Source organism: Lacerta agilis, chromosome 17 (genome assembly GCF_009819535.1).
Source record: "Lacerta agilis isolate rLacAgi1 chromosome 17, rLacAgi1.pri, whole genome shotgun sequence".
Taxonomy (NCBI): Eukaryota; Metazoa; Chordata; class Lepidosauria; order Squamata; family Lacertidae; genus Lacerta; species Lacerta agilis.
The window spans coordinates 3,661,153-3,687,943 of NC_046328.1; the positions used below are offsets into that span (position 1 = coordinate 3,661,153).

Consider the following 26,791-nt stretch of genomic DNA (forward strand, 5'->3'; position numbering starts at 1 on the left):
GCCGCAACTGTGGCGACCGAGGCGGTGTGGGGGAGGAAAGGAGAAGGGTGACGTCAGACTCCTCCCCCTCCCTCTGGCGTCGAGAGAAGCCCGGAGGGAGGAGAGGAGACGAGGGAAGAGCGGTCGCAGCACTTCCGGTGGAGCTCCAGGCGGCGGCGGGAGGGGCAGGAACAGCCTCTGCTGCGGGAGTCGGGCGGGCGAGTGAGGGAGGTGAGCGGAGAGGAGCGGAGTCCGGGCGAGTGCTGCCTTCCTCGCCTTCCTCTGCCCTCTCCTTCTCTCCCGCCATGGCGGTGGACGTGAGGCGGCTGGAGGGCCTGAGCCTTCACCAGCTGAACGAGCTGCTGGACGACGAGGAGCAGCTCCAGAGCATGGCCAGAGAGATGGAGGAGGTAGGGTGGTTTGCGGGGGAGAGAGGGGGGCGCCAGCCCTGTCACGTTGCCTTGGGAACCGGCGGGTTGGGGGGTGTCTGTCTTCCTCCTCTCGCCAGAAGATTAATTTAATTTAATATTTACTCCCCCCGGTTCAACACCGGCGTTAAAGTCTTACGTGTTTACTTTAAGGGTGCGGTTGGTTTTCATTTCTGCTGGATCCCTCTAACTTCAGGCTTTAAGGATTTACTCTGAATAAGTTTTTTTTTTAATAATATAAAACACACACACACACACAACTTAGTGCAAAGTCGTCCAGAAAACTTTGTGAAAACGGGGCGGTGTGTAAATTCTGTAAGCAAATAAAATAAGTTTGCAGTATTGATGCGGAATGCTTAGTATATTAGCCACGAGTGTGTTGGCACTTAATATTTAGTGGTGGCAGTTGCTTTTGTTTACCATCCTTGTGATGTAAAGGTACTAGTTGCTTCTCTGTTCAGAAGCCACATAGGAAGTTCATTAAACCAAACCATACCTAACAATCCTTGATGTTCTTCTGGGCTTTAGGCGTTTTTAGTTTGCTTTTGTTAACAGGAGGGGGAAGAAGGTATGTTTAATGTTGATAAAGCACAAACCTGCTATTTAATATGCTTGCAGTTTGATCATGTATGTGTTTACTTGGAAGTAGGGCTATGGGATTGACTCCCGAGGAAGGATCCACAGGGTTGCTGCTATACCCCAACAACATAATCTAACAATAAATATACAGTATTGAGTTGCTTAGTGTTCTGTTTGTATTGACTCTTAGAGTCGCATCAAGTTAAGTGGGGCTTACTCCCCTGTGTGTAGTGTTCATAGTAGTTTAGCCCAATGAAAAATTGATGGGGAGAGAAGGAAGATTATGCATGTATGGCATCTGCAGTCACCTGCTCTTCATGTAGGTGGTGAAGGGACCTTAGTCTTAAATTAATTGCCCCCATTTCATAGAATCATAGAATTGTATGAAATCCCTTGCAATGTAGGAATATTTTGCTCAACACGGGGCTTGAACCCATGACTCTGAGTTTAAGAGTCTTATGTTTTACAACTGAACTTTTTTGTCTTTGTTGTCTGGGAAATCAGTGCTTAGGTGTTCTTTTTCCTGTCCAGCCCCATTGTGTTGTATGGTTTTAGGGATTGAGGTTGGGGGCAGATTGGGTAGAGACATACGCAGATTAGGGCACCCTTCTCCATTTTAGATCTGCCTTTTTTCCTCTCAAACTATTTGCTGTTTTGCCATTGGGATGTGGGGGTGGTCATGAAACTTAGCTAGCCTTCCTCATTGTCTTTCTCCAACCTTTAATGCTGAATTAATACTCCTCCTTTCCTGTTATTGAAATGTTTGGGACTGTGTTAAGATCTGGGCAATTTTTCTTTTGGGGGTCTCTTCAACTGTGTGTTGAGCTTTTCTCCCACCCCATTGCGAGATACAGTACAGTACTGTACTGCAAACAGTAAGGGACAGGTGTGTCCCTGTTTAGTGAATTCCATTTTCAGAATGACCCTTCTGCTTTAAGTATGACTAATCTCACATGAGTTGGATCAGGCCTTGCAGCTGTCTTGCTAGTGTAAGATTAGAATTTACCGGTATGTTTGGTGGGTGAGAGGTGTCTTGTCTATGAGTGATTAGGGAGCAGAGGAGAGAGTGGTTTAGAATTATGTTGTGGAGGTAGGTGAGTGAGAAACTGAGACTTTGCCTACACAACTGCCTTCTGATACACGGAAATACCTTTGTGGGTCTGACATACCCTAATAAAAACCTTATAATGAGAGCTACCCTGTCTGTGTTTTCTTGTCCTGTAGAACCTGATTGGTTCTGAAAAAATGAAAGCACCCATTATGTCCTTCTGGAGTTGTAATGTATTTGAGATAAAGGGCACTATCTTAAAAGGAAGGATATATGGTAATTATACTCCCGTGGGGGTAGCTTGAATTCATTGTTTATTTCAGCTGCTTCAGTGGCAGATAATAGTGCTCTCTTCTCTGCCCCTTCTTCTCCAGGAAGATGAGAGAAAGGTAGGGAGAAGGTAAGATTCACAAACCCCTTCCTTTTGACACTCTTTCACTTCTGGCTAAATCATACCACCCCACTCCAGTAATAATTGCAACTAAGGGGAACATCATGAGCCCTCTTTGCTTCTCTATGAATTGAGTGCTGGACCCTCCCCATTTTGTTTAGGAACAAAAGCAGTTCTTCATTGCTTTTTGAGTTGACTACATAACCAGTGTCCTGGACTTCCAAACACAAGGAAATGCATTGAAGAAATTTCTTCAGTGTAAGTTAATCTAGCTATTTGTCCTTTGTAAAAGCAAACTCCCTTGGATATCAGAAAAACAGTTTATATCTTTTCTCTTCCTATTAAATATAGCAAAAATTAGCTTTGCTAATTAACCAGATCCACACCTTTCAGACACAAGTCTTCTCACTTTCTTTCCATTTGTTTTGCAGTTTTGAGGCTCGTAAATGTAGTGTCAACTTTTTCCTCCCACCCACCCGCCCACTCCTCACTTAATTTGGTTTCTGGGATCTGGGTAATGTACCGTAGTCATTTGTCAAATAAAGGGCTTTTGAATCCTCAGAAATCTTTGCTGCTTCTCTCTGTGCTCTTTTGTTGTCTGGAATTTATAAATGGAGGGAGGATCTCTAGTTTCCAGTCACTCCTTGGTAACCGCTAGTACAGAACTCAAAAGCCAGCCTATGGGGGGGGGGGAGAGTGGGGAGGCCACAGGTCTGAAAAGTCATTGTGCTAAGCTATAGAAATGCTCACTGTAACTAAGATTGTATCCAGCTTTTTGAAAATACTCCTCTTGTTTTCAAGGCTATAAGGGAACTTGCAGCAGAATGAAACTAAGATCTGTTCGTAGTTCTCAGTTAAGGCAAACATGAAAAAAGCAAAGTGCCCAAGTGTTTAGAGGGTCTGCATAAGTTATGTATAAATTTATTTATCTGCTACCGCTTTAGGAATAGACAATACAAGGAGGCTTACATTTCATAAAGTCAGTAAAATATAAATAAAACAGCCATGTAGATTTCAGGAACAAAGAACCCCCTATACATTCTAAAGTTTAGATCTCTGCAGAGACTGAACTGGGTGAAGCAAACCTAGTTTTCAGAGGGCTGTGCCTTTGTACTGTAGCTTGGTTACTCTACAATATTTTTGCATGACTGTTTTTGCATTGGTTGCGGAAGAAAATGATGCTTACAAAGTGTGGCAGAGGTGTGAGTTCCACCTGCAAATCAAGGCATCACTTCCTGCTCTGCAGATGCAGAGGCTCCTGGGGTTAATATTGTTTATCAGAATGAGAACCAAACAGCCCCAGCATAAATGAAGGGTTGTGAAGAAGGTTGACTGTCAAATCAGACCCAGATATGAATCTTGCATGAACTCTTCATTGCCTATTGCTTTTATTTTATACAAGTCTGAAATAAAAGTGTCTTAATTGCAAACTTGCTCATCCTTTTGCATGTTGTGTCTATTCCTCATAGAATAGATGTAAATTATCCTTCCGTTGCATGAGCTGTCCTGTTTAGTGAATCTGCTTGGGCTGATCCTCTCTGTGTGTATACATACATGTAACTTGATGTTTCTATGTGTTCTGGTCAAAAGAACCTTCCAAAATACTACAGTATCTGTGTAGGTCCAGCACAAGTGTGATGTTCCCTAGCCATGCTTAAGCAATCAGGCATGTTCTGCAAGTTCCCACCTCCCTCCCCTGCTGATTTATCCACTGTCCTTTTCTGCTTTCCGCAGTGTGAAGGCATATATCCCCCACAATGGTTTATTGATGCTTGTTTTTAATTTATTTTTGTTTGTTACTTGTTTGTCACTTTTTATGATTTTAGTGGTTTTGTTTTTATATTGTTGTAAACTGCTGATATATTTTAATGATAGAGAGGTATATAAATGGTTTTTTTAAAAAATAAATAAAAGCAAATAGTAATAGAAATGGGAGTGAAATGTCTTAAGAAGCAAGAAGTGAAAAATCATAAGGAAATGCAAGCACTCAGGTGCTTCTTGTCTTGTATCATCTGACATCTTAAAAAGATAATTTATTTTTGGGGGGAAGCAGGTAGTAGCTTTAGACAGAGTGGGCTAAAGTTTACAGTGGTACCTCTGGTTGCGAACGGGATCCGTTCTGGAGCCCCGTTCGCAACATGAAGTGCTGTGTTTGCGCACGTGTGCGGTGCGATTCGGCGCTTCTGTGCATGCGCAAAGTGTGATTCAGCGCTTCTGCGCATGCACGATTCGTCGAACCCGGAAGTAACCCGTTCCGGTACTTCCGGGTTCGGCCCGTTCGTATCTCGTGACGAACGCAACCCGCAGCTAACGTAACCAGAGGTATGACTGTTTTCAATAACTTGTTTATTTTCAAAGGCTAGCTTAATATTTCAGCTTGACTGTGTTCACTTAGAAGTGAGTTCAAGTAGGACTCACTCTCAAGTATGTGAGAAGTCATGTATGTTGCCTGATGCTCTTGCTTTGTATTGTAAGGTGGTAATGGTATTCTTCGATGTGCTGGTATTCCTCTATATACAGCAAAAGCATTCATTCTTTATACAGCCAAAACAGCACCATCCATGCAGAGAAGGAAGGGATTGCAAGGCTTTGGGCTACCTCAAGGTTTTCAGAACCACAAAATTTATTTAAGGGAGGGGACCTTAAAAAGAATATAGTGAGCATGTTCAGTGGTTATAGAATGCAGATGCCTGTCAGAGGGAGGAGGAAAACTAGAGAGCATTGTTGAAAAAATGAACCCCCCAAAAAGGGCATGGCTAATGAGTCCTGAGCATAGGTACTCTACAGTGCAAACTTTTCTTGCAATCTCACTGGTTGTAACTTTCTTGACAGTCATTGTATGAATACCATTCACTCAGTGTCGAAGACTGGGCAGGGAAAATATTTGATTAGTTTGCCTAGGAACCAACTTGAAATGTTATGAATTTCAACCTTGCCTAGGTAGAGTAAATATAGATATTCTGAATTCCTAGAAATACAAAAACACATACAAATACCAAACATAAAAAATTTCTTATACATTCTTTTCAAATTTCCTCTCACATCTTGAGGGTGACTTCCCTCGATCTCCTCCTTCTGAAATTCATTATTAATCTACATTGGCAATTTCATCTTGGGCTGGGAAAGACTCTTGTCTCGAAGGCCATTGCCTGTCTGCGTGGACACTTTGGAGCTAGGTGGACCAATTATTTGGCTCTGTATAAGGCAGGTTCCTAGTGGGGCATAGCTGAATATCTTTTTTAATTCTGTGTGCTGAGTAAACTTGATGATAGGTTTTCTTCCTTTGTTGCTTAGCAAGCATCAGAGATGCCATTTGGAGTGTTTGTGGGGTTGTGTGACTTCTCGGCAAATGAATATGCATGTGAAATAAAACCAGTAGGTGTTCTTCATGTGCAGTCTCTTTCTCAAGCTATACTAGTGGCAATGGAATTCGGAGTTTTGTGTGGAGGTGTTTGGATGATGCGGCTTCTTGTTGAATTTTCCCTTGTTCTCAGCAGGATCCAAGCTTTCCTCCGTTCCTTTGGTACGGTACTTCCACAGTGATCTTGAGCTGTCATTCTTATTACCATCTTAAGATATTTAGACCTATGCATAGCCCTTGAACCTGGAATGACTAGGTCTCTCCCCCCACCCCCACCCCCGCATGAGTACTCTGTGCTTACCAGTAGCTGTATTGTCACTGTATTATTTTAGGTGACTAGTGAAAATATGGATGCTTTAAAAGGTTTTTACCTGATGGGTTGTTTTTTTTACTGGTACTGTATGTCTTTGTCTTAGTTTCATTGGCTGTATTGGATTTTGTTAAGGGAGTTAGACTTTGTGGTCAATATTTGTTCATCATTCTTCCAAGATTTTAATTGTAATTGCTATATATCATTGTGTTCTTGACTGAATCCCTGAAAGATTCAGGGATGGTAAATTTGGTAGGGCTTTAATGAACAGTCCCATGTCTACTTGCAGACAGATGTCAAAAGAAGAAGAAACAAGTTGCCGGTAATAGATGCCTGAAGTCCTTGGCTCCATAGTGCTGTTCCTCATCTCAACTATGAATGTGGTCATGTTCTCTTTTGCCAACATTAAATTAGGTTTTAAGGCTACTAATTAAACATGCCTATAACTACAGGCTTTCTCTTCTCTCTTGTGGTCATCAATTAGGAAAAGCCTATGTCTACAAGATATAAACTTATGTCACCCTGGCATAATAATACAGTCTCATTGCGCAGTTTTAGTGAGATTATCCAGAATAGGACATTAGGGGCAGTTTGGGGTGATACTGCAAAGGCTTAGTTTTGCACCAACACAAGGCAGTAATAGGGAAAAAAGCAATAAAACTGGGCATATGAAAGCATGCCCTTTGGCATCTTATTGTGGCATAAGGTATTGTGGTCTTGAACTAAATAAGATACACAGAAGATTTGCCAACTGATTTTTAAAATGTGTGCAGACAGGGTAATGTTGTGTGTAATATCTCTTCATGTCTCAGAAGGGGTTGACATTAGTCTATGAAAATTCAGGAAACAATCTGATGATCTTTGAGAGCACCACAAGGGTTATGTGTGTACCTGCAAACTAATGCAATAAACTCTGAAACGGGGGAAAATTCAGAGGAGGACCTGGGTAAAATGTTTGCTGGGTGGCCAAAATGGAAGCTGCTGGACCTGTAGTAAGCTTGAGCGCTGGGAAAAGGGCAGAAAATTTTGAAACCATATCCTGTTGGGGAGGGCGGGGGAAATGTTAATCTGCTGCATCTGAAGAAGTGGACTGTAGTCTGTGAAAGCTTATAACTTTCTAGTCTTAAAGGTACTAGAGGATTCTTTGCTGTATATCTAATATCTGCTGTATTTCTTTCCTTGAAAAACAGCTCAGCAAGATTATTTTAAATCACAAAATGTAACTTTTAAAATTGGTCTCAATGATCAGTTGCATAAGTGTGAAACATTACCGTACCTAGCCTCAGTGAAAAGGCCCACTTCTCTTCTGTTAAATATACAGGGCAATCCTATGCTTAACCTACTCAGAATCAAGACCCACATGAGTGTTGGGTTGCAATGATGCAGATATATTTTTGCTTCCTTTGTTTCTACTTTATCCTTGATTTTTCCAGCCAAGTATTGCTTTGAATTTCAGTATTTTGCTGGGTTTGCCACTAATTTGAAGCTGTGTAATACATGTAAAATTGGTTCCACCTTCAAGTTTATGATGCACTTTTTATTCCTCAAGGTGAATAGTTGTGGCTCAGAATATTGCAAATGGGTTGGACTTTTGACAAACAATAGTCATGGTATTGATTTGATTCCTGCAGTAACATGAACCTACTCCAAATGATTCAAGTTAGGGGACAGGTGGAATTCCTGTGGAAGAGTTCCTACTCCATATTTCTAAGAAGCTTTCTGGACTGACAGAGTGCTTTTTCAAACGGGCTTTTAGATAAAAACATACACCACCTTAAAATAACTTGGTACAATAGAATATGAGCTTGCGTAATAGGGCTTCTCCCTCTGCGCTTTGTAAACAGAGGTCACTTCCTTGTTATATAGAGAACAAAAAATGTCTGGGTTAGGGAGGGAAGAGGGATACCAGGATGTGCTCTGTTTCTCTGTTTGCAGTCAAGGCAGGGACACTATGGGTCATTAAACAGCAGCATTGCAGAAAATTGTCCTTTGATTATTCTGTTAGATCTCCAACCTTTACTGACCACAAAGCCTTTCAATGTTTTACCCACTAATTTTTAATTATATTTGTCCCCCTTCCTGCTTTTGTCTCTAGGACAGAGGTGAGGGCTGCTTTTCCCCTAGGTTGATCTGGATCATATGTAGGCAGTGGGAGGGGCCACCCCTTTATCTCTCTAAGGCTGCACTGTGGGGATAGTAGATTCCTCTTCTCAGAGATCTGAAATTACTACTTGCAAGGGGAGTCCCCCCCCCCAGTTTCTTCTCCCTGCATGAAATTAAGTGAAAGGCTGCAGTTTCCCCACTCCTCTTGCGTGACCAGATGAAAAGGAAATTTACTCATAGTAGTTCTTATGCAGAGTCAAGAAACTGTACCTGCTGAAATCCCAAAACGTACAAAAACAGAACATGAAATGTTATTGACCCACCTTAGGTAAGTGCACATACTGTCTAATAATAAGAAGAAACCCACACTTCCAAAATTCCCACCACAGTCTTTCCTAAAACAGGAAGTATTTCCCACTGTTTCTTTTTGTGAAGTTGGAGAAAGGGAGTTCATGTTGCAATCCGTTCTCTTCAGTGATAGAGCGCACAATTAGATGTGCACAGGTCGATATCCTGAGGATCTTACAATATAAAAATTAACAATGGAAATGATGAGGTGGGAGGCAGGGGTAAACAGGAAGAGTACATTATAGGCTACCACCCATCAGTTATATTCCCAGTGATTGATAAATAGAACAAAGCAATAAAAACAAATAGTAAATATATGGTGCCTGTTAACTCTAGTACCTGTGCTAAGGTTTGGTTGTATTAGGGCATGGGAACTGGGGATTGAACCAGGGGGTTGATAGAGAAGCTTGTGGGGAAGGGTAAAAGCAAGTGAGAAGTGTCATCACACAAGTGGGAGGCAATTCTAGGCAATCAGGATCAGCAATGGAGGAAAGGTGCAACTCTTTAAGGGAATAGGAGACCTTCAGACGGCTGAAGGTGGTGGTTCTAGAGGAGTAAAGGTCATGGGCGCAGGGAGGTGTCCTCACAGAAGAGGAAAGAGAAGAGGGCCAAAGCCTTGGAGCACATTGAAGGGTAAGACTGTGGCTCTTCTGCTTCATCTAGAAACAGACGTGGCAGCAGTGAAGGAAGTAAACCAAAAGGTCCGTGTACACAAAAACCTCTGATTTGGTTGACTAAAAACCTGTCCATCAGAGCAGCAGTTAATGTTTTCTGAGATTGTATCCAGCTGCGTTTTTTGTTTTTTACTGTTATAACTTATATGGAAGTATGTGAACTAAATGTGCAGTTCTAGTATTGGGGCAGTAGAGAAGGATCTCTGAAATTAAAAATCAAGATTAATATTAAGCAGCTGCTATCCTGGTAAAAAGTTGAGAGTAGCTGAAAGACTCCTTTGTTATTATTATTTTTAATTCTTAAGGAAATGTTGACAGAATTCCTTTCTGTAGCTTCTCCCAAAGCGAGGTTATGATTATAACTTGGTTTGCCAGATTGTGATGAGCAATTGGGATTAGTCTCATTCAGATATCACATTTCAGAAGGTATTTCTAGTTGTACCCTTGGTATAGTTCCTTGTGGGCCAGCATTGTTTCCCACAACTCAGCTTGGCAAATCCTGCATATGAGTCACTATTTTGTAGTTATCTGGTAATTTTGTGGTAGGAAACTTGTTGTTTTTACATACATCAGTTTTTCCCCTTCTCCTTTCCCCCTTCAAAACACAAAAGAAAGTATATTCTTGCAGGAGGGGGGAACCTCAGAGCTCCAGATGGCAGCTGCTCGCCAATAGGGTTATTACTTAATCATAACCTACAGTGAAAATACACAAACCCCTTACCCTGCTCTAAAATAAGTCTAGGCCTGCTATCTAAGCACTTTTGTTTAAGCCCTGTGAATAACTCTTAAGATTTTCTAAGAGGGGAGAAGAAGTGAGCCAGTTTTCCTAATCTGTTTATAAGAAAATCACACCGTTCTGAAGCAAACTGGAGTGCAAGCCCATCTGCTGCTGTATACGTACACACCCAAATGTGAGAATGGAAATGGGATTAGTGTCAGTACCTCAGCTGGACTTTACACTCTGACTCTCTAAGTGCTTTGCTCCAGTCCACGTTGATACAGGCAGGGCAAGAGCAACCATTGCAAAACAGTCAGAGCCACTGGGGTTTTCATGGCCCACATGCACCTGCAGTTTGAGTCTCTGTTGTGCCTGTCCTGCCCACTGTAGGCTTACTGGTCAGCCTTCTTTCTGAACCAGTAGTTCAGTTTAAAAATTGAGCTTGTTGGGTTTTGCACACTGCACCTTCCTGTCTTTGATCCAAAGTACTGTTTATAAAATTAGAATCCAGTCTGCTTTGAAATCTGGTCTTGTTCTTATCTCAGGAGTTTGTTCTGTTTTCCTGCCTTGTTGGCAGGTTACAAGGAACTATTATTAGTACAAGGCTGGTTTGTTTCTGTTGGGCTGGCTTGCTTCCTTGACAGAAAGGTGTGCTTTTGAAGAATTTTACCTTTCCACCAAATACAGTCAAACCTCGGTTCTCAAATGGCTCTGTTTTCGAAAACTTTGGCTCCTGAACGCCTAAAACCCGGAAGTAAATGCTCCGGTTTTTCGGAACCCAAATGTCTGACGCGGCTTCCGCTTGAGTACGAGAAATTCTTGCAACCAATTGGAAGACATGCCTTGGTTGTCGAACATTTTGGAAGTTGAACGGTCTTCCAGAACGGATTACATTCAACAGTCAAGGTTTGACTGTATTCCCTTTCTTATTTAATTACCCCTTTTCTTGGCGCATGTGACGTGGCCTGTAGTTAGTTTCCAATTTGGCTTGAGTCCAGATTGTTGCTTAATCTTTCCCTCAGCCGTGATGTGGATGTTATATAAATACAGTTATCAGAGTTCCAGCATAAAATTAATGGGGCCATAAATGAGGAGAGTGTTCCCTCTTCTGTCTGGAAAGGTCCATTTGGAAGTTTGATTTTGAATCCATTGCATTGCTAATATTCCAAGGAGTCTTATCCATTCCCTTAACTTTCACTTCCATCTGCAAAGCAGGTGGTAAGTATTCTTAGCTAATCAGTGTAAATTGAACAATGTCAGCCTCTTTTTAAAAAACTGAATTTGAAATACCAGTAATTCCATTTTATTCCCTTTTTTTTTGGTCTTCATATTTTTAGTTGAATGTAAAGAAGTCCCCAGCCAACATTTTGTTGTAATTCCTTGAATCTCATTCTTTATAAAAATGGATTTGGCTTCCTTTTCATGTTAGACACTGAAATAGTCAGGTTACCTCTGAGGATGTGGACAGGCTGCTTGGATGAGTGAAACTGCCTGCCTGTCTCTTTGATCCTTGCCCATCCTGGCTCATAAAAGTGAGCTGGGAAGGACTGGGCAATAGGCTCCATGGGGTGGTGAATGCCTGCCTCTGTGAGGGAGTCTTCCCACACAAAGAAGCAGTTATTAAACCGCTTCTTAAAAAACCATTTCTGGACCCAGTCAATATGGCCAGCTATCACCCAGTCTCAAATCTTCCATTCTTGGACACGGTGATTGAGCAGGTGGTCACTGAACAACTCCAGGCACACCAGTTGTGATTCAGGCCTCATCATGGGACTGAAACTGCCTTGGTTGCACTGGTTGATTATTTCTGGCGGGCCACAGACTGAGGTGAAAGCTGTTTCCTGGTTCTGCTGGATCTCTCAGCGGCCTTTGACACAATCATGACACCCTTATGGACCGTCTAGAGGAATTGGGAGCTGGGGGCACTGTTGTTTAGTGGTTCTGCTCCTTCCTCCTGGGTCATGTCTAGAAAGTGGTGTTGGGGGATGAGTGTTCAGATCCCTGGGCTTTCACTTGTGGGGTGCCTCAGGGCTCCATCCTCTCCCCCATGCTTTTTAACATCTATATCGGGTCGGCAAGGTTTACCGGCCATGGGCCAGATCACTCCTACGGAGAACATTCGTGGGCCGGACTGGCACAGCACGATGCCAGAAATCGCGTCTGTGCATGCCCAGACACCCAAAATTGCGCCTGCGCAGAAGCAGTTTTCGGCATCTGGACACGCGCAGACGCGGTTTTTGGTATCTGCGCGTGCGCAGATGCCATTTCCGGCACCACTTGGTGAGTCCCTGTGCTGCGCTGGTTTAGCGCAGTGCGCGGGGGACTTGCCAAGCAGGTGGCTCGGTTTGTGGGTGGCTCGTGGGCCGATAAAACGGTCTTTATGGGCCGCATCCAGCCCATGGGCCGCAGGTTGCCGACCCCTGATCTATATGAAGCCGCTGGGAGAGATGATCAGGGGGTTTGGGCTGGGTGTTCACCAGTATGTGGATAATACCCAGCTCTACTTCTCTTTTAAATCAGAATCAGTGAAGGTGGTGAATGTCCTGTGTGAGTGTCTGGAGGTGGTTGGACGATGGACGGACGATGGATGGTGGCTAACAGATTGAGGTTGAATAAGACAGAAGTACGGTTTTAGGGGCATGCGGCAGGCGGGTGTGGGGGACTCCCTGGTCCTGAATGCGGTAACTGTGCCTCTGAAGGACCAGGTGCATAGCCTGGGAGTCATTTTGGACTCACAGCTATCCATGGAGGCGCAGGTCAATTCTGTGTCCAGGGGAGCTGTCTATCAGCTCCCTCTGGTATGCCAGCTGAGATCCTACCTGTCCACAGACTCTTGCCAGAGTGGTGCATGCTCTGGTTATCTCCTGCTTGGACTACTGCAATGCGCCCTACGCGGGACTATCTTTGAAGGTGACCTGAAAACTACAACTAATCCAGAATGTGGCAGCTAGACTGATTATATGGACCACTGGGACCATATAACACCGGTCCTAAAGGATCTTCGTTGGCTCCCAGTGTGTTTCTGAGCACAATTCAAAGTATTGGTACTGACCTTTAAAGCCCTAAACGGCTTCAGCCCAGTACAGTGGTGCCCTGCTAGACGAAAATAATTCGTCCCGCGAACATTTTCGTCTAGCGGGTTTTTCGTCTAGCGAAGCGGCAATGCAAGCCGCGTTTTCACGAAAAAAAAAAAAAAAAAAAAAAAAGACGAAAACTTTTCGTCTTGCGAGGCAGCCCCATAGACTTTTTCGTCTTGCGGGGCTGCCTTCCGCTAGAGTCGACGAATGCCTTCGTCTAGCGAGTTTTTCGTCTAGCGAGGCATTTGTCTAGCGGGGCACCACTGTATACCAGAAGGAGCGTCTCCTCCCTCATTGTTCAGCCCAGACACTGAGGTCCTCCAAGGGTCTTCTGCTGTTTCCTCCACTGCGATTAGCAAGGTTACAGGGAAGCAGTCAGAGGGCCTTCTTGGTAGTGACCCTGTGGAACACGGTCCCTTTAGATGTCAAGGAAATAAACAGCTATCTGACTTATAGGAGACATCTGAAGGCAGTCCTGTATTGGGAAGTTTTTAATTTTGGATGTTTTAATATGTTCTAATATATGCCCAGAGTAGCTGGGGAAACCCAGCCAGATGGGTGACGTATAAATAATAGTTGTTATTATTATTGTATCTCACGTTACTGTTAATTGCAGCTCAGAACAGCAATGCATTGCAGCATTAATCCACATCAAACTCTGCTGAATATTGAAAAATGCAAATAACTCTCAAAGCCCACAAAATTAGTCAAGAATGCTAGTCACAGTTGATAATTTTGGGTTTATAGGGATCTGAAAGTCCATATATATATATATAAAAGGGGCTCTGGTTTGTGGTTTTTACAATACACGAAAGCAAAGTGGGGAAATGAAAGTGGCGAAGTAATTTTCATCAACCCATGAAAAATTAGGGCTGCAAAGAGAAATTGTTCAACTGTGGCAATATCACGCTACTATGACTTTGGATAGGTTCATATGACTGAATGTGTATTACACTCGTTTGCTTTTAAAGGGTTTTTTGTGTGTTTGCTATTGAGAAAGGAAAATCAGCCAGTGCTTTGTGTGTTCTTAAATGGAGCCGTTTCTTATGGTGGTTATGAAATTCTTCAATGCGATGTCACTAAGCGGTGGCTGGAAGGGATGCACATTTCTTGTGTTCTGCAGGGACTGGGGTGAGGTTAGACTCCATCTCCCATGAGGCTTAGCTATACTATATTGTCTGTACAGTATATATGTGGGTTTTTTTAAAAAAAAGTTTCTTTGATTTTCCTGCAGAAATGTGGACATTAAACATTTGTTGCTGTAAAGATTACTGAGGCTGTGTGGTTTATTTCTGATCATTTAGTAATAGCGCTACGTAAATAGAACATGAATTGCTGTGACAAAGGGTGCAATTGGGTGTTGTAATGCTGTAAGTGGGCCCACGGCTTATTCTCCACTGGTTTTTTGAGTTGCTTATATAAATGCCCCTGCACATTATCTTGGTTTCTGTGATTTTATCTTGCATAAGAGCTTTATAACAAATGGATATATAAGCTAAGTTTAATATGGGTAGAACATTGAAGCTTCAGGCCTAGTGAGTTAGCAAACAAGTGATTCTTATTTAGCAGAACTGGTTAGGTTTGGGGGAAGTGAGAAAGTACTTCAGGTTTGAAAAGCTCTTTAAGTGGTGGAAAGGTGTTCATAGGTGGTAAAAAGTTGTTTAGTTTGAGGAGAAAGAAAAGGGAATTTGGCACAACAAGAAGATATAGGAGGAGAAATAAACAGCAGTTGCCATTCTGTGCCCAGTGACATTGAGGCCATGCTTTGAGAGAACTAACATAAGCGTGTTAAAGCTAAAAATTCCAGTTTTAGTTTGTCTAGATTTTCTGGATGTGTATAACTAAAAATAATAAAGTTTTGCTGCTGCTATCCTTATCCTCCAAATGGATGTTTGGACAAGGATTGTCCTCCTATGGCTGCAGTATTCCATGGTCATGGCATGGGTTTCTTGAGGATAGTGGAACCTGAGATCATTCCCATTTATATTACTTAAAGTATATTTTACATCTTTTTATAGTCATGCTTGTCCTTGTGCACATGGTCAAGAGTTTCCCCAGACATTAAACTGGAATCATTCTGAGCAAGAGTGGGTTGCTTGCAAACACAATAATTTGTGGCTTACAAGTTAGGTGCCTTAACTGAATTCCCAAATTATGTATGTGATGAAGATGGGAATAGAATTTGACAACTCCTCCTGTCCTAGTAATATATGGGCCAACATACAGTCTTGAGTTTTCCAGACCCTTAATGTGTGGTACAACTTAAGAGAAACACTTTGCACTTAACAGGTTGTTTAAAATAAAATAAGACACAGGCACATTCTGCTAAAACTGGCTACTTGCTAGCTAGCTGCCTCCTAAAATGGAGCTGAGGCACTGTAAAATGGCAGGTAATCACATGAAGTTGTCTCATTAATCAGATTCATCACATAACTTACTTTGTGTCCTTAAATTGTTAAGCTGAGCATTTCCCCCCTGCGAGCAGCAGCTAGTGATGTTGACAGGAGCTGGAAACTGCATAAATATAATGAGATTGGGTGGGACATGCAGGGATTGGGGCTATAAATTGCCGGGTTGGAGAGGAACAGAGCTGGCATGGGGCAGACCTGCTTTACTGCATCCCTGCTTTTCGTTTGACATGCTGTTCCACCACACTGTGTCTCAACTTGTAGGATGTGCTTGAGGATACAAAAAGTATTTTAACTAGTATGAGTTGCTTCCTCTGTTGCAGGTAGGAAAGGCTCATGAACTAAGCAACCCAACTGCTGTTTCATAATTGACTCTTATTTAGAATCTAGTAATAAAAAGGACAATTACATAATTCCCCTCTCCTTCCCTAACATCAGTCACTAGCTTGGTGGAGATTCTCATAGTCATTAATGGGAGTGTATTCCTTGCTCATCAGTTTGAAGTCCCATCTGCACCATACATTTAAAGCAATATTTCACCACTTTTAAACAGTCATGGCATCCCTTAAAGAATCCTGGGAACCGCAGTTTGTTAAGGGTGCTGAGAATTACTAGGAGACCCCTGTTCCCCTTACAATACTACAGTTTACAGAGTTCCCTGGAAAGAGGGATTGATTGCTAAACCACTCTGGGAACCAACTGTGAGGGGAACAGGGAATCTCTTAGCAACAGGGAATCAGCCATGAACTGCCCTGAGGGTGGTACATAAATCCAGTGCATATATATATATATATATATATATATGTGTGTGTGTGTGTGTGTGTGTGTGTGTGTGTGTGTGTGTGTGTATTCTCATTTTGACTCAAGAAAACCACCATTTTATAGTTCAAATTGGAAGAAATAAATACAGTAAATGGACAAAAGTACAAAGATTAACAAAATGTTTAGGGGTATCCATCCCCCTGTGGTCCCCCCAGAAAAAAGCACTGTATAAATATAAATATAAATAAATAAATAAATATACTACTGCTTTAAATGTGTAGTGCAGATGGGACCTTAATCCTAATTTCAAGTGTGGCTGCCTCTCATGTGAGGCCCTCTGGTATCCTTGATAAAAAATTTACTTTGGCTGTGTACCACTGTTGGTGTATTTGACACACAGTGCATACTAACTGTTTTTGGTCTTAATTATTTTAAAATAATGATTTTATATGTAATTATTAATTTAATTATTCTTAAAAAATTTTTTTGGGGGAAAGGTAATGTTACTTTTTACTGTCTTGGAAAGCATATTTTGCCCTTCTTGATATAACTTTGTTGGAGAAACCTAGTAAGCTTTAGTTACCGCTCCCATGTGACAAGGAAGCTGCTGGCAGGAACACTCAGCTTTGTTAATTTATGGGGTGGAAAAGTAGTCCTATATTTGCTACATTTGCAAACCCATGTGTGCTACCAGTTGGGAGCACAGAGATATTTATTGCTTCTAACAGAAATGTTTAAGGTGATATGCTAAGTTATACACTGGCTTCTGAAAGCTAAATGTCCAGAGTCAGCAGACATTAGCTTGGCTTTTTTGCATAATATAAAAGATTTAGTTGGGAGTGAGTGAGTTAGTGTGTATAATGTCCTCTAGATATAAAAATAGATGGGAGAGATAGTAGACAGATGAATTGGAAAGAATTATTAAGAGCAAGTCACATAAGAAGACTTGGTGAAGGGAATTGTGCAGTGAGCCATGTGAGAATAAACAATTTATATAAAGAAGAAATCCACTCTCTCAATCATACGCTTTCTATTTTTTTCTTAGCTTAAGTCAGAGGTTGGCAACCTAAGGCCCATGGTCTGGAAGCGGCCCATGAGGGTTGCTTAACCGGCCCATGAGCCTCCCCCAAACTGAGCCGCCTGCTTGGTGAGTCCCCGCGCGCTGCGCTAAACCCCCGCTCTCTTCTGTGGGGGCTCTCTTCTGCGGGGGCTCTCTTCTGCGGCTCTGGAAATCACGTCTGCACATGGCCAGATGCCAGAAACCGCTTCTTTGCAAGTGCCGTCTGGGCACGCACAGAAGCGATCTGCGGCGGCGCAGACATGCACAGACGCGATTTCTGGCAGTGCGCTACACCAGTCTGGCTCATGGAGGATCTCCGTGAGAGTGATCCGGCCCATGCCCGGTAAGCCTTGCCGACCCCTGGCTTATGTGGATCTTAAACTTCGTGTTTAAGGAATGTTGGTGGACTAGGCTTAATTAAACTCGGAATATCCCAAAAAAAAAAAAACCATTCAGGAGTGATGTCAGAAGAGTCTGGCTTGATGAGATCAATGGCCCACCTGACTAAGCATCTATTTCCCACAGTGCCCAAAAGCTGCTGTCCAGGACTTCCCAATTCACCACCATGGGTCTTTCAGCAGCTATTAGCCCTTTCCTCCAGGAGGCCTATTAACAGGATAGGATTAGATGGGTGTTTGGTGTGATTCATTGTGTGATTTAACATCTTGGGTGGTGTTTCAGTTTGGTGTATGATTAAGGAGGAATGATTCAGCAGGGCATTGAGTGTACTGCTGACACACACCCTTTCACGTCAGTGACACAGTTTTTAAACATGCATCATTTTGTGACACAGCGGGTGGCGCTGTGGGTTAAACCACAGAGCCTAGGGGTTGCCGATCAGAAGGTCTGCGGTTCCAATCACCGCGAAGGGGTGAGCTCCCGTTGCTCTGTCCCAGCTCCTGCCCACCTAGCAGTTCGAAAGCACGTCAAAGTGCAAGTAGATCAATAGGTACCGCTCCAGCGGGAAGGTAAACGGCGTGTCCGTGTGCTGCTCTGGTTTGCCAGAAGCGGCTTAGTCATGCTGGCCACATGACCCAGAAGCTGTACACCGGCTCCCTCGGCCAGTAAAGTGAGATGAGTGCCGCAACCCCAGAGTCGTCCACGACTGGACCTAACGGTCAGGGGTCCCTTTACCTTTACCTAATTCAGTTTTACTAGCAAACCAGAGGTTAAACTAATCCCTTTCCAGCTCAGGGAGGAGCATGGGGAGCTTTTGCGAGACACACCTACACACTGCAGCTGAGACACTAACATGTTGCGACACCGTTTGAAAAGATCTGAGGTAGATCACCAGGACAAGAAAGTGAAATCTCTGTGTAACAACTGGGTTGTATCCAATGCTTGTGATTGGAATTGATGGATGTAACTAGCAGGCCCCATTAATTCCAGTGAGTTCACTATGAGTAAACTTAATTGGATGCAGCCCATTTTGTGCAAGGCTTGGTGGTACCTGACTTACTTAATGTTCTTCTTCCCTTCCCATATTTGTGTTAGCTATCAGATTGTAATACAGTTTTTTAACTTTTATGCTGCCTTGAATGACTGACAGAAATTGTGTGGGTGTGAGTGTACATTAAAATGTAGGAGGCATATATAGGCAACAAATGAAGATATCCAGTCCTTTTTGAGAGCAGCTTATGTGCATGCTAACTCCTGAATGCAATAAAGAGCTCTTTATCAGATTTGTATAATCAAGGAAACAGGGCCTTGTCCTCCCTGTCCCATTAGAGGAAACATCCTGCTGTTCACTTCTGCTGAATGACTGAGTTCAGATCTTACAATTTCCCCTTTGATCTACAAATCTTATTAGAGATCTCGTGCGAGATTCTGCCAAGCCAACTTTCCATGTAGTGTTTGGTTTTCCAAGCCCCTCTCTTGTAAACCTATCTTCTCTCTCTCTACCCTCCCTCATCCACTAGATTAAAATGGCAGGTTTATTTTTAGAGAGTTAGCATTTCTGGCTAGTCTGATTTGAGGCTGCACATACAGGCTTTTTCAAGTGAGGCAGAAAATCCAATAGCAACACGTCCTTTCCTCCTCCTAATTAACACCAGTTCTGTGTGCGTGGACTGGGCCACCTCATTTTAATGGCTAATGCTGCCTCTAGGTCACAACTGTCTGTGTTGGTCTCCAGCCTTTTGTATGATCCAAATCCTGCCATCTCATCTCCCTCCTTACCTCACCGGAAGGGGAGGAACCAATGTTAGCTGGTCCCATATTTTCCTTTGCTGCAACTAGGTAGTATACCTGTTAGTAGACAACTAGCATGTGCTGTTGACTACTATGTTTAGTCAGTAATAGAATCCTTAGAAATGTTGCCCATTTAACACTTTCTCTCTTTTGCAGGCTCAAAATGTTCAGCTTAGCAAGGACATGACTCTTGCCAGCAACCGCAGCCTGGCAGAAGGGAATCTCTTATATCAGCCGAAGCTGGATGCCCTGAAGGCTGCATTGACACAAAAATATCAAGAACTGCAGGTTATCTTTGAAGCATATCAAATAAAGAAAACAAAGTTAGGTAATGAACCCTTCTTTCTGCATCTTCCTGTTTGAAGTGTCTGGCAGAATGGGCATGCAGTAGAACTCTCTGTGGCAAATCATATTTATCATTCCTAAGTTGGTTGGTGTAAATGCATATAGGGTGTTGCTGTCTAAGGGTCAGTAGAAATGTAAGTAACTAAGGCTGCCACATTTACAGTCATACCTCTGGTTGTGTTCGTTGTGGGTTGCGTTCGTCACGGGATACGAATGTGCTGAACCCGGAAGTACTGGAATGTGCACACATGCGCACACACGGCGCTTCAGGTTGCGCTCTGCTCATGTTGCGAACGGGCCTCTGGAACGGATCCCATTCGCAACCAGAGGTACCACTGTATTCAGTTAGAATAGGGATGGCTGACTGACTTCCCAGATGTTTTTGAACTGCAACTCCCATTAGGCTCAGCCAGCATGGCCAACATCTGGAGAACTGCAGGTTAGCCACCCCTGAGATAGATCAACCATTATTGGGGATATTTTTATTTTTAGAATTATTTTACTAAAATGTCTGAAGTTCAATATTTCATTTAGCAATTTTGTTTTGATTAATATCTCTCACTGATTTTTGTTCCATTTAGACCGACAATCCAGCAATGCTTCCTTGGAGACCCTTCTAGCACTGCTTCAAACAGAAGGGGCTAAAATTGAAGAAGACACTGAGGTAAGTGAAAAGAGCCTAGGACAGGGGTCTGCAACCTTTAAGACAAAAAGAGCCACTTGGACCCATTTCTGAAGAAAAAAAAAGAAACTGGGAGCCGCAAAACCACTGCGACATTTAAAACAAATATAACACTGCATTTTATTTTAAAAAATCCGATTTAAATTTAAAAAATCCGATTTAAATTTAAAAAATCCGATTTAAATAAAAAAAATCCAATTTTTTTGAATTTTTTTTTAAAAAAATCATTCATTTTTATCCAACCTGGGGACCACTACCAGGTCACAGCCTGATCCAAGGCGGGTTGCAACAGCATACAAATATTTGATTTGGTGTTTTTTTTGGGTTTTTTTAAATGAGTCCTCAACTGCACACTTGTGTTAAATGTTTGTCCCATGTCTAATTGAAGACTGCTGGCTTTTACAATAATCTTAGTGTCTTTTACCCTTAATATTCCAGACCAGAGGCTATGCTCACCTCTTCCAACCTCCTCTCTTGCTAAATAAAGCACAGAATTGCACCAGAGAAGCCTGTGATGTTTGTGCTGACTTGCATACAGGTGGCTGTAGTAGTTCATAGTGTTCAAACCTTTTTAGGGGAGTTCCCTGCCCCCTTAATGACAATGGCGATAGATTTTGCACATGAACACAGATCCAAGTTAGGACTCCTCTCTTCCACGCCAACAAGTGCTTTGTCAAGGCTCCCCTAACACACACTCAGGACAGAGGAAAAACTGCAACCTTTTGGGGCGTCATTCTCCTACCCATGTCTCTGTGAGAACCAGCCCTTTATGCTGCCTCCCGTAGTACATCCTCCCCCTTCAAGAAATCATTTCCTTTGGACTTTCGGCCCATCTCCACCCCTATTACTCCTTGCCCTCACGAAGGAAGCATTTTCACAAGTTTTCTTTTTGGTGGGCTGTCCGTGCTTCCAAACACCTGGAAGTCACAACAGGGGCTTCTCCCCCACCTAGTAAATTCTGCCTCTGCATAAGTTACTCAGGTTTGGTTTTCTTTACCAGCCCACCCTCCCCGGTCGAAGCAGAGCAATAAGTCATTTACTTCAGCTGGGGACAAGCTCAGCTCCAATAATGAACCCCTTCCAAGGAGTGGGGGGGGGGATCCAAAACTTGTGACAAGCAGGTAGGTGGTTGGAGAGCAGCATCGGAGGGGGAGGGGGGAAGGAAGCGAGAGAAAGCTTTCCCAGTTTTTACGCAAGCCGGAGCCTGAAAAGTTGCCAGAGCGCGTGCGGCAAGGAGACTAAAGAAGTGCTATTGTGGGTCGAGTGACCTAGAACTGGGAGAAAAGAAAGCACGAGAGAACAAGCCCCTCTTTCAGCCGCCGAGGAGGAATCCCCCGGATCTCCTCCAGCCACAGGCTGCCCAACCAAACCGGGGCAAAGCCAAGGCGCCGCTCTTTGCACCGCGCGTTTGGAGAGGCCACTTTGGAGAGGCCAAACCGGAGGGCGCGGCGCAGGCGGCCAACTTGCGCTCCCGCGCTCTGCCCAGCAGCCTAAGCAACACACCTGAGGAAGCAGCGGCAGAGGACTCCCCCTCCCCAGTCCCAGTCCCCCACCCCAAGGGACTCGTTGGGGGGTTGCAAAGCCCCCCGCCCACAGCAGGCAGAGAGCTCGACGGTGGTTTCTGCCCAGCCAGCCCAGCTTTACGCCCTGGAAGGTGGGGGCGACGTGACTAACCTTGCCTGGTGAGGTCCGGCGGTGGCTCCGCTTGACGCTGCTGCGGAAGAACGCACAACTGCCTTTTCCTCCATGCAGCCTTTTTAAGCAGCCACGTCCCTGCTGTGCGTGCTAGGGCTCCTAGGAGCCTCCAAGCCCCCTCACGACACATGTACCCATTGGCTCCTGAGACGCGGGTCCCGGGCAAGGGCGAGTCCCGGCCTTGCTCCGGGGCGGAGAGAGACGTGCGCCCGCGAGAGCGCAGTCTGAGGCTGCGAGCGGAACCAGGAGTGAAGGAGGCAGCGGCAGGGAAACAGGTGCCGCTTCCTCGACCATTTTTAAAAGGAGGGCTTCCCCCCTCGCCCTCGCCCACCACCCGCCGCCCCTGGCCCAGCCCACAGCTGCCTACCTCGTCGTTGCCTCGATGCAGCAGCCAGCAGCAGCTCCACACCACCAGCAGCAGCCACACCTCTGGAGGGAAACTGCTGCTGTCTGCTGCTGCGCCTGCGCTGGCAGAAACGAGGCACGACGCATGAGCAGAGCAGCACAGCAGCAGCACCCTCAGCCTCCGGAGGGCGGGCCGCCGGCCAGCTGGAGGGCGGCCGCTGCCGCTGGCCAGCTGGAGAAGTGGACAGGCGTATCCGCCCCGGAGCCGCGGCAAAGGTGTAAAAGAGCCGCATGCGGCTCCGGAGCCGCAGGTTGCAGACCCCCGGCCTAGGAGATCAAGTTGCCAACATGCCTCTGGCATTGGAGGACCTCTTATCCCCTCTGGGTTCTCAATGCAATCTTGCAAGCTTATCACTTCACCTAAACGAGCTTGCAGAAAAATACAGATTACTTTAACAGCCTGCCAACTTAAATATTTCCCTGAGTATGACTGTTTCACAGGACCGCTTGAGCAGTGTCTCAACTGGGAAGTAGGGAAGGGTCTCTCCATTATACGGAGTTTTGCTGGAGCCCTTCTGAACCCAAGATTCAGTGCTGCAGCTTGACCTTGTAGAACTGGGCATGTGACATTATTCCTTCTCAGATTTAGCCAGGGAAATGGACATGAAAATCTAGCTGGGAGGACAGAGCAGCTTGTCGGAGCACTTAACAGAAATTGTGTTCCTGGCTCTGTTGGCGAGTTGAATTTTGGGCACTGCTGGACAGTTCCTTCCACCTTGCTTGGTCCACCACCAGCCTGTGTCTCAACAGCCTGTGATCTTAATGTAGTTCAGGAGGCCACATGCACTGCAGATCAGTGGTGTGGGGCACAATATTTTCCCAAAAAAAATTCACAGAAGATTTTCTGTTTCATAAATTCATTACTAACTATGAGCGGGTACTAATTGAAAACACTGTATTAAGTGAGCCTGGTAGTTTCAAAGTTTGTAGCTTTGTTTTATTAAATGATAGTTAAATGATTCTGTAGGGTAGCAATTTTTTACTGGGGAAAAAATGAATTAGAAAAATTTCCAGAGCCTACATAACTGCCGCAGATGGCAGCCTCCTTGCTTTAAACTCTATCCTTGCTTTAAGCTGCTTAGGGTTGAAAACAAGCAAATTCCTTGGTCACTGCGCTACAGAACTAGTGCAGAGAGCCTGGCTGTATCAATCACATTGTGCAAAGAAATAGCTGCATGTTTTCAAGGCTTGGTGTGGGGTGCACGTAACACAATTATGTAAGTTGGCTTAAAAGCCAGTTTCTTGGCAGAAAAACAGTGCGAAATTTCTTAAGCAAATCATCTTGAGAATCTTATATTAAGAACAAAAAAGTACTCTGGTAGTCATGGTTGCAAATATATGGACAGTGTCTAGAGGTTCAGATCAGAGAGGGAGTGGAGGAGGTGAGGGGCAGAAGTTAATTTCATTGTTCTCTTCGATCCCAGGCTGTTTCCAGTGCTTCCAAGTGCCTCAGAAGCCTTAAAAAAGGCTAGTAGTAACTTGTGCAGGAAAGAAAATCCCCTGAAGATGAAAGAGGAGTGGGAGGAAAATAGTCATCTTCAGACTATGCACTGATAGTCCACTGTCCCTCATGGCTGTTCTGCCTTCTTCTAGCTCTTCTCTGGGGAAAACATTTTCCTTTATTACTTTTATCATTGTTTATTAAATTTATATCCTGCCCATCTGAGAATCAGAGGGAGATTTACAGTATAAACAGTAAGCATATACTCTCACAATATTCACCCCGTCTGTGTAACTTGTTATATGTGTCCAGTTTGGAGTAGGGAAGCGTCACACAGAGTATTCTCTAGCATAATTCAGTGGGAGAGCACCTGCCTTGCAATAAGAAGGTCCTAGGTTCAATCTCGCTGGCATCTCCAGGTGAGGCTGGGAGTCAATGTAGGCAGTATTGGGCTAGGTGGACTGTTTGGCCTGGCTCTGTATAAAGCAGCTTCATATGTGCCTGTATACTTAAAATATCCATATTCCTATTAATATGTTCCCAGTTAGCATACCCCATGGCCTTTGCACAACTTGGCTGGCCATTTGGAAAATTATGTCACGGTACATTCCTGTCTCTAACAGACAGGGAAACACCAACTTAACCCTCCTAGCAAAAGCCACAGGGAGGTGATTATTGGTTTTATAATGCTGCTTGGATGTAGATCTGTCCTTGAAAAGAGCTGATGACACACTGCCTCTTAGCCTAACCTACCTCACAGGGTTGTTGTGGAGATTAAATGAGGAAGAGGAGAACCATGTACACCACCTTAACTCCTGGGAGAAAAAATGCTGATATAAGTGCAGTAAATGTTTTGAAAAGAGCTGCTCAGTGTTTCAGAAGCCTTACTGATCTGTGGCAGAGCATCATGTTTTGTATGTAATTGGTACCAGGTTTGGTCCTGGTACCTGCAGTTAAGAATCTTATTTAGGGAAGTTTTTAAACTGTGATATTTTAAATGTATTTTAATGTTTGGTGGAAGTCGCCCAGAGTGGCTGGGGAGACCCAGCCAGATGGGCGGGGTAAAAATAAATTATTATTATTATTATTATTATTATTATTATTATTATTATTATTATTATATAGTGGGGCTGAGAGCAATTTCTGTCTCGAGACCTTGGGAATTTCCTGCCAGTTACAGTAGGCCCTATTGAGCCACTGTCTGACTTCCCAGGTAAAGGACCGAGCCTTGGCAGCGCAGCTCATTGGTTGTGCTGCTGCAAGCTGAGACAATTATATTCTCCTTCATTTTGCATAGGGATGGGTCACCACCATGGACCTCTAGATGACTATGGACTACAATTTCCATCATCCTTGACATTGGCCATACTAGCTGCGGCTGATAGTTGGGAGTCCAACCACATCTGGAGGCCCACAGGTTCTCCTTCCCTGTTTAGCAGAAAGAGATGCAGTGATGGATGGAGCCTGATGTTTTTTGATTAGGGAATATATTTCCGCAGTGTGTCCCTCCCCTAATGGTTTGTTTGTTTGTTTGCAACAGAACATGGCTGAGAAATTTCTGGATGGTGAAGTTCCTTTGGACACCTTCATCGATGAATATCAGAGCCAAAGGAAACTGGCTCATTTGCGACGTGTAAAGATAGAAAAACTCCAAGAGATGGTGCTGAAGGGACCAAGACTTCCCCTGGTGCCACCTCAGCCAAGAGCCACTGAAACACCACCAGCAATTCAGACTTCAGAGGCAAATGCTACTCCTTCTGTTTTGCCTCGCCGCAATCCTCCACCGCCACCCCTGGCGCCAGGAGTCCCGGCAGGACGCTTCCCGACTCCGTTTACAGCAGCAATGAATGCAGGACCAGCCCTCCCCTATTCAGGTGTCCCATACCCTCCACTCCCCCCTCGAACAGGAATTCCACCTGCTACTCGAATGCTCCCTCCAGGATATTCAGCTCCGTTTACCCCCCAGTACCCACCAGCGTTGCCCCAAAGACCACCGCCTCGCCTCCCACCAAACCCTGGCTTTATCCTACAGTGAAGATGCCATCATGCCCTGACTCTCGTGTTCTGGTGCTGAACTTTTTACTCTTTTATCTCCCACAAACTAAACCTGGGTAGTGGCAAATCTCCAGACTTTGCACACAAGAAATCATAGCTGACAACCTGTGCGTCAGTGCATCCTGCAAAACATCACCATGTTTTGTTTTGTTTTAAATCAACAACTGCATAAAACACTTGCTTAGAAGGGTGGTGGGGCAGCCAAACTGTATATTTGATTGTATCCATGTTAAGTGGGAACTTGCATAGCTCTTAAAAGAGATTTCAAGTCAGTGTGGAATAACTGTGACTTCCCAAGGGATCATGTTTCTTTCTCTACTTGATTTGCGCATGAAGAACTTAAATCTATTTCTGCAAAAAAAAACAACACACCTCTGTTCTGATAATTTAAATGGTAGCTGTTGCATATACATTCTGACTATGAAAACACAGTAAAATGGACCAGCCAGCAACCCTGGTGACTCGGTGCTTGTGCTACACGAACTCTTTCTGAAAATAATTTTGTAGTTTGATGTTTGCTAACTGAGGCTTTAGCACCTAATGCAGGACAAGGTGCTTCCCATGCTGAAGTAATCCCATTCATTTCAGTGAGATGATGCCAGTGTAAGTAGGTCCCTAAATTGCCTTTTTAAAATGTGTGGTGGGATCAACTTTTTTTAAACGTGATGACCTCCAGAAAGTCTCAGGATTTAAAAAAAAAAAATAAGTAGTGAATGGACACCTGTTTTTCCT

General features: G+C 44.0%; 1 protein-coding gene across 1 annotated transcript; it reads left to right on the forward strand.

The window, feature by feature from the left end:
* The first annotated feature begins 206 nt into the window (after window positions 1-206).
* VPS37B (VPS37B subunit of ESCRT-I) lies at window positions 207-26,423 on the forward strand. The gene is made up of 4 exons (XM_033174775.1): window positions 207-389; window positions 19,593-19,764; window positions 20,363-20,445; window positions 25,545-26,423. The coding sequence occupies exons 1-4, from the start codon at window positions 285-287 to the stop codon at window positions 26,037-26,039; spliced, it is 855 nt and encodes a 284-aa protein (XP_033030666.1). The 5' UTR covers window positions 207-284; the 3' UTR covers window positions 26,040-26,423.
* The last annotated feature ends 368 nt before the right edge of the window (window positions 26,424-26,791 follow it).